This window comes from Centrocercus urophasianus, unplaced genomic scaffold, assembly GCF_019232065.1.
Source record: "Centrocercus urophasianus isolate 14NV4802_14NV808 unplaced genomic scaffold, USGS_Curo_1.0 seq_16, whole genome shotgun sequence".
NCBI classification, from domain to species: domain Eukaryota; kingdom Metazoa; phylum Chordata; class Aves; order Galliformes; family Phasianidae; genus Centrocercus; species Centrocercus urophasianus.
Window position 1 is genome coordinate 30,234,644 of NW_024884711.1, and position 17,590 is coordinate 30,252,233.

The window sequence follows — 17,590 nt, forward strand, 5'->3', positions numbered from 1 at the left end:
CATTTTTGTCAAGAAATGAGATGGCTTTAATTGTTTAAAGGATACTTCCAAAATGTGGGATATTGCATGTAAGAATAAGCTCAGTAGCAAGGTTGTTCGTTAACCATGTTCAGTTGGTAGTGTAGAGATAAATCTAGAGCAGAATCCATATAATTTACTGTCCGTGAGTTAGGTGAGGCAGATACAGTTGGAGAAAGATTGTAATAACGTGGGCGCTTCAGGATCTTAACTGTTAGTAATGTCATAATTAATAGACTAAGGGAATGGTGACAAAAATAAAGGAAAGATGACCATGAAAACTATGTTAAATGGAAGAAGGAAAGATGAAGGTCATCAGAAAAGTGGAGAAGGTATGGAATTGTGCTATGGGGAAGAGGTTGAGAAGATTGCAAGTCCTTTCCTGATCTAGCTTAGACAGGGAAACTAGTTGTCAGCATGTGTCTGGCTGTTTTTTGTCTCTCCTTTCTCTGCTAGGTCTGGCTACAGTTTTTCTTGGTAGTTCATACAGGCAAGGAATTTAAGGTGCACTGCTGTTTGCACAGTATGTGTGGTTTGGGTGGTGTTAGTCTTCCTTGACTGTCGGAGCTCAGGAGGAATGCTGGGTGGCAAGTGGCTTTTCAATATTGCCTCTCTTCTTGTCACTGCTTTCTTCAGGTCATTATTTGTATGAGTGACAAACTAGCTCCAGCTTTTACCTTCTAACTAGCATTTCACTTCTGTTGCTTTTTTTGATCTAACCATGTTCATTCTACTTCTATTTACTCCCTGTGGCACTCTTCCTCTAACTGCAATTCAGTGCTACCATGCTTGATATTCCTTGGCCAGCTGACAGCTCACTTATCTAATGCACGTGGAGCCTAACAGTTTCATAGACAGGTACTACTTCTTGTCCTGGGCTTCTGGTCAGTAGGGTGTTTTCCCCCAGCCTGTATCATGAACTTTACTCTGCATGTGGACAAACAGAAGTAATGGCTTCACTGAGGGGTGTGAACTCTTACAATTTAATTTGCTACCATGCATATCTGACTAATGTTAATATGTTCAGTTATTTATTTATTGGCTGCTCTAGCAGAAATGCTAGTCAAGCATTCTTAGATCACAGATGGAGTTCTAGTTTGTGACTAAACACAATACCACCAGTTATACCAGTAAATCTGAGTACTTGATCCTCAGATTTGTTGTCATTTTTTCCTGAAAATACCCAAGAAATCCTTAGTTACCAGAATTCCTTTTTTGAACAAATGTATGTCATTCAGAAATGTTACTTTAAATTTGAAGTATTTTTGTATTCAGTTCATGTATGTTGAGACTATAATACGTTATTTCTTATCTACTTTAACTTTCACAGTAATTCTTTGAAACTGTACTCTTGGATAGCAGACTCAATTGAAGGCAGGTATTTTAGCAAAAAAAAAAAAAAAAAAATCTACTGCTTAAAAATTTGAGTGTAGTTTTTAATGCACATAAAATATTTGATCTGTCATGTGTCTTTGTGGAACTTAGAACTGAGACAGTCTGTGTTCCCTGCATTGTAGAATGTCACATGATGAGAGCACTTTTATCAATCAGCATGGTTAGAAATTCAACACAGGAACTTTCTGCATTATATATTAAGTAATCTTGTTTGTCTTGTTTAATTTTCTACTGCATGTTTACATGGTTACTAGAAAAGAGGGAGGGGGGAGAGAGATGCATGTAATCATTTTTGTAATTTTTTTCAGGTATTTTTAGCAGCAATGATGTAGCAGTATCATTTCCAAATGCAGTATCTGGCTCAGGATCTAGCACTCCCGTTTCCAGTTCTCATTTACCTCAGCAGGCTTCAGGCCACTTGCAGCAAGTGGGAGCTCTATCACCTTCAACTGCGCCTTCTATAACTACTGTTGTTGCTGCAACTCAGGTAAACTATCACAAGAGTTTAAGATAGCAAGCAATGTTATTGACCCGCTTATTTTCGGTGTTACAAGAAACCATCATTTAATTGGAAAGTAGATTAAGAAACATTGTATTTGTTGTGCAAACATTATTATATTGGCTGGAGTTTCCCCCGCATTGTTTCATAGTCCAGTCTCTATAGAGTGGATACAGTAATACAGATTGTGTTGTGACTGATAGCATAAGTGCTATTAGTTCATCAGCGCTCCAACCAATGTCTGCTACCAGAACAATGTTTTAAGAATGAATTTAAAAGAAAATCATATGAAGTTTCTGGATGTTTCATCTAAATGTGGTGGTATCAGTCAAAGAATAAATGGGTTTGTCTGGAAAATTCAACAGATGGATTGAATGGAATGGAACAGATGGAAGAAGCTTACCTAGGCCAAGGTTGACATCTTGATAGCAAATAAAAGTTGACAGACACACTGTAGTTTTATATTTGAAAGATTATACAAATGAAGATGTGTAGTTAGAGGAAAAGTTATGGTAGCATTTTATATGAACTTAAGTTGGGCAAGATTACATTTGTCAACACCACAGAGTATGAAGCTATAGTTGTAAAGAGCCAACACAATTAAAGTACAAAGGGCATAATGTTTTTTGTACTTCAATTTGTATTTTTCTTTCTCTATTGAGGATCTGTTTTATGACTAATACATTAAATGCAGCCTTTTGTGTGCATGTAAACATCAGTTTTTAAATCTGTAGAATCTACAGTGATCTAAGGTAGTGAATAAAAACTGAAAAATTGAAGTCAAGCTTAACGCATACTTGTGTACGTATTTGTGTGCACACATGGACACATGGGTGTGTATAGTAAACATATAGCAATAATACTGCATGCAGACCAGCATAGAATCATTTTCAGTATCACATAACACTGTTGTTAGAGGTGGTACTTCATACTTTAAGGTAATTGTTCTGGATTATAAGCCTTGCATTTTCCTAATGTGTTAGTGTAATTTCTGTATCATAACTTTTGGAACTAAAATTGGGAACTTAAATATCTTTGCAGAAACTGATAGAAACCATTTAAAGGAAATAAATAAATGACACAGTGTTTCTGGGAAACCTGTGTAGTTTTTCTGAGGGGACGTGACAACCAACGAATTTTTTTCCTTTCTTTTCCTCCCCTCTGACCCCCCCCCCTCCCTTTTCCTTAGTGTATTACATAAAATAACTCCGTGAAGTCATTTAAATTAAGCAGTCTGGAGATGAGTGAAGAGGTTGTGTCATAGTGTAGTAGCTGATTAAAAGACTTAAAAAAACAAAACAAAAACAAAAGAAAAAAAACAAAACCAATCAAACAAACAAACAAAAAAAAAACCACCAAAAGCCAGAACAAGTATATATGCTCAGCTCTCACAGTGATGAGGTTTTCCATTGGAGTCTTGCAACAATCAGCATTATGGCCTTTTGTGCAGTTCAGTGTATTCATAAATAATGTGGGAAAAAAAGGAGGAACAGAGGCTACGTTTGCTGATTATGCTGGTGATGCAGTGAGCTATTACGAGGATCAACTGTCAGAACTGCTGAAAGACCTCACCAGCCTTTGCTGACAAGGTGGTAAGAGGACAAATGAAATTCACATTAAAGGGAAAACAGTCTCTATTCAAAACAGATACAGCAAACCTGAAAGAGTTACGGAAGAACAGCAGTAATGAGCAGTGGCAAGGAACAGCATCTCTATAAGGAACAAATAAATAATTTAGAGGTCTTGGCTTGAAAAAAAGACTCTTGTATGGGGTAAGCCAAAGGTCTGCAAAGTCAGAAATGACGTGGAATAGGTAAATAAACAAGAGTGGTGCACTATTGCTTTCTATTTGTTAAACTCCGATTGAGGATAAATGGATTGAAAAAACAATGGGAGAGAGCCTGAATGTAGTTTACCAACTTAAAGGACTTGAAAATACCGGGCAGGTTTCCCACTACAGGTATTTTTGTTTCATACTGAATTATGAAAACCACCCCTAAAATGCCTTTGCTTTGCTGGACTCTGGGACTTCCTTCAGTTTCAGTTCATGAGGTATTTGAAAAGACTCAGTCAAGTGAACCTATTTTACCATGTAGTTGTTCCTTAATTCAAGAGAACCATTTTACCATGCAGTTACTTTAAATGACTGATTATTTACCTACTTAGTTCTGCGAGTTTCCACGTGTCTGCTTGAGATCTTAAGTAAATATTAACAGTTACCACTACTTGACCATGAAAGTCTTCAAATAATGGCATGCTAATGCATTTATTGTGTAGTATTTTAATTAAAAGAAAATGAGCTAAGATCCTTGCTGCACCAAAAATGGTTACAAGATAAAAGGTAAACTTGGGCATCTACAACAGGTAAAAGGTAATGGCTAAAAAGTTTTTTTTTGTTTGAACTAGTTGTTAAGAGAGCTACTATGGCCAAAACTTGATTGATCAACATGCAGCTGGATTATTATTTAATAGCATTGAATATATGCTGTTACAGTGAACTTGTCTAAGACTTTAAATATTCTTTTTCTATTAATCAATTGTAAATTATGACTTTGGTGAGATGATAAATTTTCCATTTCTTCTTAAATTTTGGTATCCTTTTCTTAATGCTAGGGTATTAGGAAATTCTGAAGAGAGGGACGGGGGAAAAGTATTTTCCAACACTGAATTTCTGAAATTGGCTGAATTGTTTTGACTGGGAGGCCATGGTAGACATCCAGAGCAGAAAATTTTACTCAAAGTACTAAGAAAACTAGAAAGCAGTACGGTTATGCCAGTGTTGTTGAATAACTTCTGTGCCCGTGTTAAACATTAAGAAAAGCCCAAAAAAGTAGTACTTCAGGTGCTGGTTTTTCCTCCAGCAACTAAACAACACCAATTTAAAGCATAAAATGTGGTTGTTGGGTTGGTTTTTTTTTTTTGTTATTACTATTATTTTATTTTAATCCTGGCTTTTAATTCTTTGATTCTGTTGACTGATACGAAGGCTCCTGCCCTGCTTGTTGTTTAAGAGTGACCTTATTGCAATCATTTCTTTTCTATCTCATTTTATTCTGCCTTCATGCCACGGGTAATTTTTATTCCAATCTAATAAATCCAGAAGAGATTATTAGCTTGTGTTCATGCTGTGCCATAACTGAATTTAAATGCTGGTGTTCCTCACCAGGTGGGAGTTGGTGGTCTGCTTGCTGGAAATGTGGACATATTTATGGATTTTTTTTCTTGCATCATTTTCCTGTTTTTTATCGTTCATGGACATAGACTGTGATAGATTACATTGTATAATTCAGTGAAATTTCATTAGCATGACAATGCAATTAACAATTGCAAAAGTGTAAGAAAAAGAGTACAGGAGAAAAAGGTACGGTCCATGCAAATACTTGATTCTGGTTTTCTGGGAGTGGATGCTCTCTGTGTTGGTAGGTACTGCCTGTTTTGCATGTAACAGATAAATACTGCATCTTACGTCTCTGAAACTTGTCTACCTATCACATGAAAATTAACATATGTTTTGTTGTCAAGAAAAGTCACTTTCTGGCCTTTGGTTTGGAATATTGTCTTACTGCTGAACCAAATCTCATGTTGTACCATGGTGCTCAGTTTTCATCTCAAGGATTTCTTTGTGTTTCACGCTTGATTATAGCAAAGACGTTTGTTAGTCTCTTGTGTTGTTCTGTATCAGTCTGCTGTATTGCTCTTCTGATAAGTTGTTCTTAGTGATTAAATATTATTTACAGCAAAAATAGTGATGTAGATGCCTCAGAATCTTTTGGTATCGTACAGCAGCATTTGTTTTCTACTTGCCAGGAAATTGTGGTTGGGAGATTAATTTACTTTCAGTTTTAAAATTTTTAATTAGTTTTAGTAGATCACGTGTTTTATAGAGAAGGAGCTGTTTACTGCTTTGATAGAGACTGAGATTGGTTGAGCTGTCTATTCGTTTTGATTACCTAAATCAGTGAAATTATCCTAGTAGCGCTCTGGGGCCATTTGTTTCTGGGCTGCGTGCATTCAGAATATAGTATCAGACTGCAGGAACGGAAGCAAGGCTTTTTGGCTGGGTTTTCTTCCAGTCATTGATTATTAATCTCTCAAATTGTATTCTTTCTAAGAAAAACTGTATCTTGTTGTCTGATTCCAAGATTTTTAATGGGAGTACAGTACGCATGTAGTGGTTTCTTTAAAACAGAGCGTTTTGTTGTAAAGATTTGGTGCTAATAAACTCTCTTGTGCTGGTATTGTGTGGTTCGGATTATAATAATTGCAGATGATGTAGAAATTTTCAGAATTTTATTTTGGAATCAATATGTTTGAGTTGCAATTTTTTGCTTTTTTTTTTCCCTCCCGTGTGATGGTATCTATGCTTCTAGTGATTCCCAGAACTGCGAGGCGCTTTCAAGCAGTATTGCACATACATGACAATAGCCTATTTTACAGATATGGTCCAAAATCTTTTCTATTTCTTAGGACAGAGAGAAAGATGTTTCTGCTAGCGGTTTCCTTCTTTTCCCAAGCTGTTTTTCCTTCTCCTAAGTTTGTTTTGTTTTCTCCCTAAGTTCCCATCTCTATGCACTGTGTTTCCTTGACCACAGAAACAGCTAATAGAGGGAAGGGAAAAGAAGCATCTGTAACAGCAGTCCTTGTGACTTGCACTGTGATAGGGAAAGTGAATAGCTGCTGTTCGTTACTTTAGTCCGGTATTTAATTATGATGGAGTAAACTGCAGCCTCCGTGGTGGAGATGCGATAATTGGGAAGGTAGGTGCTGCTACTCAGTTGCAATTCTAAGTGAAATAAGTTTGCTTTAATCACTTCCATTATCCCTGAAGTCTGTTTGGCTTTACTCCCCTTAGGAGCAGTAGGAAAACAGCAGGGTTTTCTTTAGCATTCATATAGTGGTGGTTATCCTCCTTTGTGTGATGCAGCCTTTAAAGAGAGATAAGGCTTAATTTTTTCAATAGGTTTGGAGTTATTTGTTAACAATAGAGGAATGTGAAAGCTCAGGAATCCAGAGATCTTTTCAGATGCTGAATGTATGGCACCTTATGTTTCAGATGCTTCTGTCCTTTGGTTTTTATTTTCTCACTTTCTGGGTTACTATAGCTTGTCATTCTGGGTCTCCTTAGCCCTCTGCTCTTTCCCCACACTGCTAATTTACACTATTTTTGTATTTCCTATTTTAGTGGTTTTTTTCTTATTGTGATTCAAGTCTGCTCATCATTGTGCATACTGTCAAAGGCAACCTTCTCCCCCTTTTTCTTTTATATTCTGACACCCATAGGAAAATAACTGAAAATACTGGAAAAATGAACTGTTGTTAATTCTGGTCCTTATCAACAGAGGTTAGGAGCAATTTCAAAAGCAATGTTATTTATGCCTTTCAGAACGAGAGTGGAATGTTCTCCGTAGTTGAAATGATGATTACATAAAAAATACTGCTTCAACAAGTACTCTTTACCAAAAATTTTTTTAAAAATTATTATTATTATTATTGCTTTTGCAAATCTTCAGAAGGCAAATTTGACACTTTAGGACAATAAAAAACACATGCCTGACTGATACTGTGGCTGAGCTTTCAGCTGTAGCAACAAATGGATGCCATATTCTCAAATTCAGTATGGCCACAGAAGATATTCTTTGCTTCTGTTTCCCAATCTTGTTCAGAGAAATGTAGTCTTTTTTTTTTTTTTTTTTTGGTAAAACATTCAGCTTAAGAAAACATGAGGAAGGGAGGAAAGTTTCACAGTGAGCATCTTACATGATAGAGCTGGGCAGGCAAAAGTGTAAGTCCATTTAAAGATGTTTTTGGTCCATCCTTTTCATGAGTAGTCTAGAAAAATGGCAGGTCTGTTCGCTGTCAGTGCTTTAATGAGCTTTCCTTTGGGAGATGGAATGAAAACATGAAAAAAGACAAATTGTCCTCAATTCTAGGACACTGATGTGGCAGACATGATAATCTCAGTCTTCAAGTAGCCTGCAGTAGGTGGTAGCTTGCTTGAGTGAGCGAAAGTACGCACTGCTGCCACTTGTAATGGCTGAAGTTAAGAATTTGGTATTGGCTTGTGTGGACACATTTGGATCAGAACATCTTAAGGCTTAAAACTAGAAACTTTGGAAGTATCCCCGTGGACTTATTTGAATAGAGTAACCCTTTCTTGCTATCCAAAACAATTTGTCTTAATTATGATAAATTACTTTAGCCATGTAATTAAATATGATTTCCATGACTTGGGAAGACCATTATGTCGTTTTTACTTTTTTTCAGGTTAATTCCTAAAGTGTTTCCTAATACATAAACACTTTGGATGCTGAATACTAGATATGAAGTCCAGAGTGCAGTTAGTATGGACTCCTTATCTGCAAAGCCTAGTGACTTGTTTTGGTTTGTATCACATGCTGCCTTGTAATGAAACCTCTTAACCCTTAGAAACCAGTAATTTGTGTAAAGCACTGATAGTGCTTATGACAGTATGTTGGTTTATTTGATAAGTTTCTCCAAAAAACACTATCTCTGGTGATTGGGAATTCAGGTCTTACCAGACTTTGTCTTTATTTGATACAAAATTGTTTGTTATAATCAAGAGTGAAATGATTGTTCCTGCAGATGAGCAGTATCTTTTTTTTTTTTTTTTTTGCTTATTCTGTTATAACTTATATTGCAATATATGTATTTTTGGTTGGTTGTTGCTGTTTTTTAAGAACTTGTATAAAAGTAGCAAGTCTAACAAATGTTTGTGGTCAGGTTAGTTATATGTTTCTGGATTTCTAGTTATATCTTTCTAAAGATGATTTGCATTTAGTTTAGTATGTGTGGTAATTAGAAATAGAATAATAAAACATCTGGAAATCGTGATAGTGCATGTTTTGAGCTGCATGCTTCCAGAAAGGAAATCGTATCCTTAATGCTGTACCAGAATTCTCTAATAAATAGACATGGTGGATAAATGAAAACCACTTAACATATTTTATTCGACTATCAAAACAGCTCTTGGTGATAAGATCTCTTAGAAGAGGCTCCTAGCCATGGGGTCAAAGGTGACATATCGCCATGGATCACAGACTGTTTGGATGCTAAGATTACTTTGTGCTCCTTATCTCACAACTTAAAAAGATGAAAAAGGGTAAAGCAACACATCCAAAACAAAAAGAGATTATTCTTAAAAAAGTATGTCGTTCATCCTTGGGACTCATTGCCACAGGAAGTAGTCAATGTCAGTATATTTAGAAGGTGTTCTGTGTGCATCCCCCAGAGCTTTGTAGACAGAGAAGAGTTAGGTATTGTTATGTGAACTGTCAATGCAAAATAAAAGCATTCCTTCCTAAAGCACTAAACTGTGTTCTTGTCACGGCCATGTAAATTTAAGAGACTTAGGAAATTCAAAATGAACAAAGAATGATTCTAATAAACATTTTGCCATAGTAGTTTTCTTGCTGGACACTTAAAACCTGTTTTAATTCTTCGTTACTTCTAGGCAAAATGGATAAAAATCTAATTTTCTTTTCCTTCAATCTGACTGAGGATTTTTGGGGTGGGGGTGGAGGAGAGTAGCAAGAAGGAAGAATTTACAGCCAGAGGGAAAATTCCTTGTAACATGTGACTCAAGTAGAAGAACAAAGGAATCATAGTTGCAAGTAATCTAGTATTTAGCTCAATTAAAATCTTTTCATATTCTTCTCTTGCCTCAGAGAGATTGTCTTCACATACACTTGTGCAGTGTACAGGTAGCTTGAAAGGCAGTTGCATGATGTTGGGCAGTGCTGCATGCTGAGACAACTGCATCAGTGTTTCGGTCTAGCAATAAATGTTTTCTGCCTTCAAGCTGAAGCTTATTTAGCTTGGCTTATCTGGTGCTGCTGTAGCAACCATCAGTCTCCAGGCAACTGAGGCACATTGACCTCTTCGTTGAACTGAGTGTAGCACTACTTCAATTTAGCTGCCTGAGACAATAGTAATGTTGTTGAATGTGAAAAATGTGAAATTTTCTAGTCTGTATGCAATGGAAAGATTAAATAAAATTTCAGATGAGACCAAATGTTTAGTTTTGACTTGAAAAAGATTTCAAGTTTATGTAGTGTATCCTTTGTTCCTTCCAAGCTGCAGAGTTCATTGTTGAGGCAGTCCTTACGTGCCTTCTGTAGTGTTGAGTATCTGGTAAGCATTTTTACACGGCAGGAATTCTGCTACCATAGGTGTTTGTTTCATCACTTAAATACCAAAGGCTGTTGAGGTTTATTTAGAAATTTTACGCCAGTGTGTGTGAATAAATTGCTGATTCATTATTTCTATTTTTGAAATTTTAGATGATCTTGGAAGTGATTACTTTTTTCTCACATTTATTGTTTGCCATACTAAACAGGGTTTCTTTGGAATACTTACGAAGAAAACAGATTGCTAAATTGGTATACTGGATCTGTTTCCTAATCAAGTCATTCTTTCTGCTGGTCAATATGAAAGTGAAATTGTGATTCCCGATGCATAGGTTCACATTCTTAAGGAAAACAAATTCGTAGGCAGGATATTGCTTCCATTGTCTGTTCAGAGCACATACAGGTTAAGTGAGTGCTACAAAGGCAGAGGTAGTTGGAAAGGATGGAGGAACAAACTTGAGGTAAAAGGGATTTGTGTTGAAATGGCAGCTCTGTTGGCATTTTTGTTTATGGGGGAGGTGGAAGAATCCTAGTCTTATCTCTATAAATCCAGTTTTTTTTGTTGTTGTTGTTTTTTTTTTTTTTTTTTTTTTTTTTTAAGAAGGATGGGGAGAAATGAGGGGAAAAAAAAAGTTTTCGGCTTAGTAAGAAAAAATTCTAAAAAGTTTATGTCCAGGCCTATTTATTTTTTGATGTCTAAATGATAAATATCAGTTGACTAAAGTTGTTCAGAATATCCAGCTTAGTTGATGTTAAAGACACCAGTAAACTGGCTGTACAGTTGAAGTTATAGCTTTTTCACATTATTGGAATATAAGCCTTCTACCCATGTGGGTTTTAATGACTTGATGTGTCCTTGTTGTACAGTGGGCAGAGGTATAAATTAGTTTCTGTAGGTGTGCCATTAATTTTTCATTTTGCCTTTCAAATCCCACGGAGTTTCCCGGTTGCATTCATTCATGCCTTTCTTGGAAAATATCTGAGTGTTGTTGTTTGAAGTTTAGATGGTTGCATTTAATTGAAGGATTTATTTGTACTTTTAATCAAAATGATTGATTTTCAAAGACAGTATTTGATTATTTGCTTGTTTATAAGCAATAACCTCCATGACATCTAGTTTTATGCTAGTAGCGTAAGAAGTACTAATGATGTGAGTAATGTATACATAGGTTGATTTCATAAGCCACATATACAGTTTTCTAACAGATTTTAATTATGGTAGTTCTTACATTTTTAATGAATGCTTTTTGATTGAAATTTTTTTCCCTTAAGATACCCCAAAACCTTTATCTGATTTCATTTTATCTAATATCTGTATTTTTTTAGCTAATTCTTTATTTTGATGAGTTAGCAGTTTTGGAGGGGGGGAGGAGGTGCAGACCAGTTGATTTCAGAAAATTGCACCTTTATTATCTGTTAAAAACAAAAACCCATCAAACCTCAGGGACTTGTGCATGATGGTACTGGTGGCAGAATGGGATGGGTTATCTTCTCAAGCTCAGTACTTCTTTTGGAGAATGAGTGAAAAAAAGGCTATAGTAGGCATTTGAGGTTAACTGATACTGCTGCTATATTGGTATGTGTGATACCAGATGGGGCGAGATGAGCTGTAAAAGGTTGTGTGCAGTTCCTGCATCAGTAGTGCTGTCGGTTGTAGTAATCAAGAAGCCAATACAATAGTTTGCTTGTAAGTTAATTCAACCAATAAAAAAGAAAACAAATATGAAAAAAGTGAAAAGATGGAAAGATCGTTTTCATTCAGTTAAAATACAAATTGAGCTTATCACATTGCATTTTAAAATCATTTTGTGCTGCTATTCATTTTGCAAACTTGTATGATGGTTTTCAGAAGGAAAGTTGGGAACACTATTGTATCCAGGATTTTCTTTGTTCTCTGAATTCCATCTGTATTTATTGGAATAGAAATCTTTCAGGTATTATTGCTTTCACTAGATTCAAGATCTAGACACTTGTGGTGAAGGTACTGAAGAGTTGAAATGCAGCAGTTGATTTGGCAGAACTCCCACTTGGGGTTCCTAGAAATTTGGTTTGTCTCTGCAGTCTGACAACCCCTATGTAGCTCTGTATTGCCATCCCATATGATGAACTAACAGAATTCAGAGAAGGCAAATGATTGATGATTTGTAGCAGTGGCTCCCTCCCCACACTTCTTAAGTGAAGTTAAAGGTGGTACTAAAGGTACTGAAAGGATCTGATAGCACATTCTTCCCATTGCATTGAATATCCAAGCAAAGCTCCGGGTAATGTAATCGGCTTAAAAAAAATTCTAGAGATAAAATCACTTTTCTCCATTTGTCCAAGTTAAGCTAGCAAACAAAAAGCAAGGTTGCTTTTGCAGCTATCACTTGATAGGCAAGCTCTTTCACCTTCTCAAGAAAAGCAGTTAATTTGTATCTGTATATTACTGATTTTTGTTTAACATCATGTACATAACATGAGTATGTTTGAATATCTAAACTTTTTAATTGTGATGTAGGTTTTAATGTTGATGTTACTTTTGGTAAATGTTACTCGCCGTTGACTGAAATACATTATTTTAAGATAGCTGCTTGATAAAGCATGTTGACGTTAATATTTGGTCAGGAGTTAAATTTCCTTCCACACCTCATGACACTGGGCAATTGCATGGAATTCCTTTAGTGACATCTTCTCAGAAGTGTAGCAGAGTATATTTAGCTTAAAAACTTCTTTTGCTTCTTTTTTTTTTTTTTTTAATATTGTTTTTAGTAGTTTCCTATGTCATTTTTAGAAGTTTGCTTGGTTTTGGTGGTATGTAGGGCTCTGTTCATGTTACTGACACTGAGGGCGATGTTGCGCTATCATAGCATCATTCTATGGAGGAGAAAAAGTAGTATGGATAGGTAAAACCCAAGCACATTAATCTGGTCATTGAACTTAAAGGGATAAAGACAGCATGAGAGTAATGACGTTTTTATTTTAAATGAGAAATCAAAATATCCCTTTCAGTTAATCTTGGGAACTTGTATTGGCTGAAGCAGGTAATTAAACGATGTCAGTAATTTTAAAGCATCATCACAATATGACACGAAGCTACAATACAGCAATGACCATTTTTAAAAAAGCAGAAGGGAAAAGGTATGTTGATTGGATATAAACTGATTAAGAAGCTGCCTTGGAATTGGTTGTTCCGACCATCCTTGTTGTCCTATCATGAAAGGAGGAGAGTTCAGTAATGGTTTAACTACAATTAAATCCCTCCCCTTTCTTTATGGAAACTCAACTGTAGGCATTTCAGCATTAGCCTAAACAATGGTTTTGAATATGTTAAGCCCCTAACAATTAGGGAGCAGTTTGGGGCATTGAATAATGTGGAATGATGCAATTGAACCTGACAGCTTCAACAGTCAGCCTACTCATGGGACCTGAAAGTTGTTCACACTTGGTTTCATCTCTCATCACACGCTGAGTATTAAAACCTTACTGGTGTAGAGCTGAGACAGAAATGAGGCCTGTTATCAGAAAATATTTCAGAGCATAAAACTTGCGAATCTCCGAGCATGCCAATTCCCCTGTTCCTTTCAAGTTCTTGAGACCTGATGCAGTTGTATGTGACTGCGCACTGTTGCGTTTCTCTTTTTCCTTAAAGAATATTTAACTTCTGAAATTTTGGAGTCAAGTAAGCTAAATACAAAACAGTTTTAAATATTTGCCAGGATATTTTTATTTAGCAAAGTTGAGTTAACTTGGAAACGTAATTTTTTAATTAGAGGAATACCCTCTAAGACTTCCCTACGCTGGAGGAAGTGTTCGTAAGCATCAATCAAGGATCAGTCATTTGCTCTTATTGGAATGGGGCATTCTGTGAATTGCAGTGTGTCTTCTTGCTGTGCTGCTCTGCTGCTTATTGCTTTACTGATTTATTGAACGTGCTATAAATGAAAGTAGTGTATTATATACCTTTAGATGGGCTTAAATCCTTCTGCTAAAACCTTCATAAGGAAAATTTGCAGCCTTTTCAAAATGAATGCTTAGTGGTCTCTTTATTCGTACATTTTGATCGTGTGTTGTGTTGACTGAATCAGTTGAAACAAAGAATGCTGTGGCTTTAGAAGTTCTGGATTTTAGAGCATGTTTCAGTCCTGTGATCTTAATGTGTATTGACAGGATGATTGCGCATTTTTAATAAATGCTTGCTACAGCTTGTTTCGGCTGTGAGTGAAACACTAAGCTCCTATTTCACCTTTAAATAATGTAGTACCCCTCCACTTCCTCTACTTTCTTGTCAGATGAAGTCGTCACATACATAATAAAGCTTCACAAATCGTTATTCTTGTCATCTTACATTGCCATTTAAAAAAATATTAAATTTTTTTTTTTTCATTTTCCTCCAGCTTACTTGAACATTTTTGTTAACATGACTTTTCCTTTGAAGAGTTGCATAGGATATATGATGTCACTGCAACTTCTGCAGTTCTGGCTTGTTGTAGGACACCTTTACTATTATTTTAGAGGTATAAATGGGTTTAAGTTTAGGGTGAACCACCACTTGTGAAAAAATCAACTTAGATATTGTTTGAATCATGCTAAGTCTTTTGATCTGCTATATCAGCTCACTTGGCAAACATTGTTTAATTCCTTTGATGTCTTCTGTTTTGTGATGTGATGGTTACTCAACAGACTTTAGCAATGCCTTTAAAGGTACTTAGATACTTTTTAGAATGTTCTTAGAGCTTTAGGGGCATGTTTCTGTCAAATAAGCATTTATTCTCTGTGCTGATTATAGCTGCCCTGCCGTTATTAATTAATATATAGTTGCTATCTTACACCATCAAGCAAGCTGGTAGTGAATTACACAGAATGAGGGTGAATACTAGTGCTTCAGTGTAAATTCTCACTGGAATTACAAATAATCTTTTATGGAAATATCCTAACGCTGAGCACAAATAACATATTTGTAGTTTAAAAGCTAACAGACAATATTAGAACGTATAATCTCTATCCATTTGTTCACGTGAAGAAGGGTACACAAATTCTTAATTTGCTAGTCTTGTCTCTTAGATGTGGAAACAAGTAATGTTGTATCTTACAATGTGCTGTTCTGTAAAGTTTCCTCAGTGAAATAAACAGGGGTTTTTTTGTCTGTTTTTTTTTTTTTGGAGAAGAAAGCAATGGAAGTTTGCTGATGAATGATGGTAGTCAACTGGGAGTTTTGCAATAGGAATTTGTTAAGGGAAATAGCAGGAGTTGCATACTATTGCCTTCTTCAGCAGTTAAGTGTCACAGTCCCACCATGTCCTGCATTTCTGGAAGATGTTGTGTCAGTAGGTGGAAGTGCCTGCTTTACTTAGCACTAACTCAGATTAATTCTACTGGAGACACGCAGTTGTGCAAATACAGAAATAAAAGCCAGATTTGAAGTGAAACTGCAATTCTGTGTCTAACTGTTTTGCACATACCTTTAAAATACGAAGTGAGAAAACCCTCATCATTGTAAGTAATTACTTGTGGCTTTTTCTAACTTTGTGACAGTAGAAGAATGCAAGTATCAGGGAAAATTTCTCACCAGTATATAGTAAATAAAGCATCATTGAAAACAGTTGTGTGAATTCATAAAAGTCCATTCATCAAGTTTAATATGTTGGCTGAAAGCCAAAACTTAATGGTAGTGTGTGATTCTTTCCAGAGACATAGTTTATACTCTGTAATATTTTGCTGTAATAACCAGTATGTTTCCCTCGTCTCTTGTGTGCAGTTATACATGTCAAAATGTCCCACAAATTGAGTTCCTTACTGATCACCTTTTTTTTTTTTTTCATTTTTGAAAAAAGTTTGCTTTGTAAGGGTCGTTTACGTTTTGTTAAAAGCTTCATTCTGCAACTTGTGATTGCACTCGTTGTGTATCTGCGATTTTGTTCGCCTCTGAATCTTGCAACCTTTTGTTTGTTCGGAAGCAGTCCTTTTGTCAGGTGGGGAAATGCCTTCTTAATAAGCAGCAGCGCCTTTTTTTCTTTGATTGGTTGTCTCCAACTCAGCATTTGACACAAATCTTTTCTTCGAAAGGGAAAAAGCATAAGCAGCCAAGGAGGAAGGTATTTTTATTGCATTGGATTATGCAAGATTTTGGCCAGCCTCCTTAGCTTCATCTGTTTAAGGGTTCATTTTCGCTTGTTTGGCACAAGTCCCAGCAGAGACCTTCAGAATTGTGGTTAGCAACATGAATGAACACAAACTTTGGGAGCTCTTCAATAAGTAGAGCTGGCCAACTGCCAAAAATACAGTTCCTTATATGGGGTCAGGGCAAAGCTGTGATTCGTTGAGCCCCCTATTGTATAGAAAACATACTTGTAATGGCTGTTTGCGTTCTTTAAAATAAAAACAAAACAAAACAAAAAAACACCAGGCTTCCAAGTCTATCAAAATAGGAAGTAACAAAATAGTGTGCAGGTTTTACTAATGACGGAGCAGAGCAAAGGAAATATGGCTCTGTGTAGTTAAACTATAGAGCTGAAAGTTGGACCTTTTGACCTCCACAGCCGGCTTGTGATGTAAGGAACCCAGGCATTTGTGAGACATCTGTTGTCTACCTGCCCTTATTTTGTAAATGGTTTAATAAGATTAAATAATTAGGAGGATAACCACATGGTCGCCATGCTACTAAGTCCTAGCGTTGAGTGCATACTTCGGGACTGCAAAGTCTCTCCATCCTCTTCTGTGTCTGTTATTTAAAATTCAGTGTAGTTATTTTCAATATTTGCTAGGGTACATTTGTTATTAGTGGTTTTTTTTATCAGCATATCTATAAAGAGCGCACTGCAGTATCTGGTGTATTTTAAAAGTACTGCAATTCTGTTTCTGTGCTCATCAGGGGAAAATATTTTTTCTGTTAAATGCTCACATCTTTGTTTTAAAAAAAATTCAACTTAAAACAAGCAAACAAGCACCCAATAAAACAAATTGTTGTGCACTAGGCAGACTTTCTCTTCATTTTTAAAAACAGTATTCAAGTTTTATTTGGTTTCTTGCAGGCAAACACCCTACCTGGATCTTCTCTCAGTCTGCCTCCGTCCCACATGTATGGCAATAGGCTGAATCCAAATTCAGCAATGGCAGCACTTATAGCTCAGTCTGAGAACAGCCAAGCAGGTAAGCTTCCTGGTGGTACTGAAAACACTGACACTTTACAAACTTAAGAAAGTCAAGTATTTGTAAGAAGACTGTACGATTTTAGTTTTGAACTCTGCTCAACTTATGGATATTGAGTCTGTTTAAAGTTGTTCCGTGTTGCAAATAAATTCTTGGTAGTTCAGAGCAGCTTTTTTTTTTTTTTTAACTTTCTGAAATGTAAATGTTTAAGCGGAGCCATCAGCAGGCAGGAATGCAACAATGTCTCCTGTGACTTCGGTGATTGATGTGTTCAGTTCTTAGCTCTTTGCAATGAGAGCAACACAGCTCTGGGTTTTGTCGTGAATAGTTTAAACCTCTATTTGCATAATTCATGAAATTGCATTACATACAACTTCGTGTGAAAGAGATCCCGTTAGAGAACTTA

The 17,590-nt window shown here is 36.1% G+C and overlaps 1 protein-coding gene across 2 annotated transcripts in view; it reads left to right on the plus strand.

The window, feature by feature from the left end:
* MLLT10 (MLLT10 histone lysine methyltransferase DOT1L cofactor) overlaps positions 1-17,590 on the plus strand; it is a 112,995-nt gene that overhangs the window by 76,272 nt on the left and 19,133 nt on the right. For both annotated transcript variants that reach the window (XM_042817050.1, XM_042817051.1), the window contains exons 11-12: positions 1,722-1,900; positions 17,067-17,184. In XM_042817050.1, coding sequence (XP_042672984.1) covers positions 1,722-1,900; positions 17,067-17,184 — 297 coding nt within the window. The remainder of the gene's footprint in view (positions 1-1,721; positions 1,901-17,066; positions 17,185-17,590) is intronic.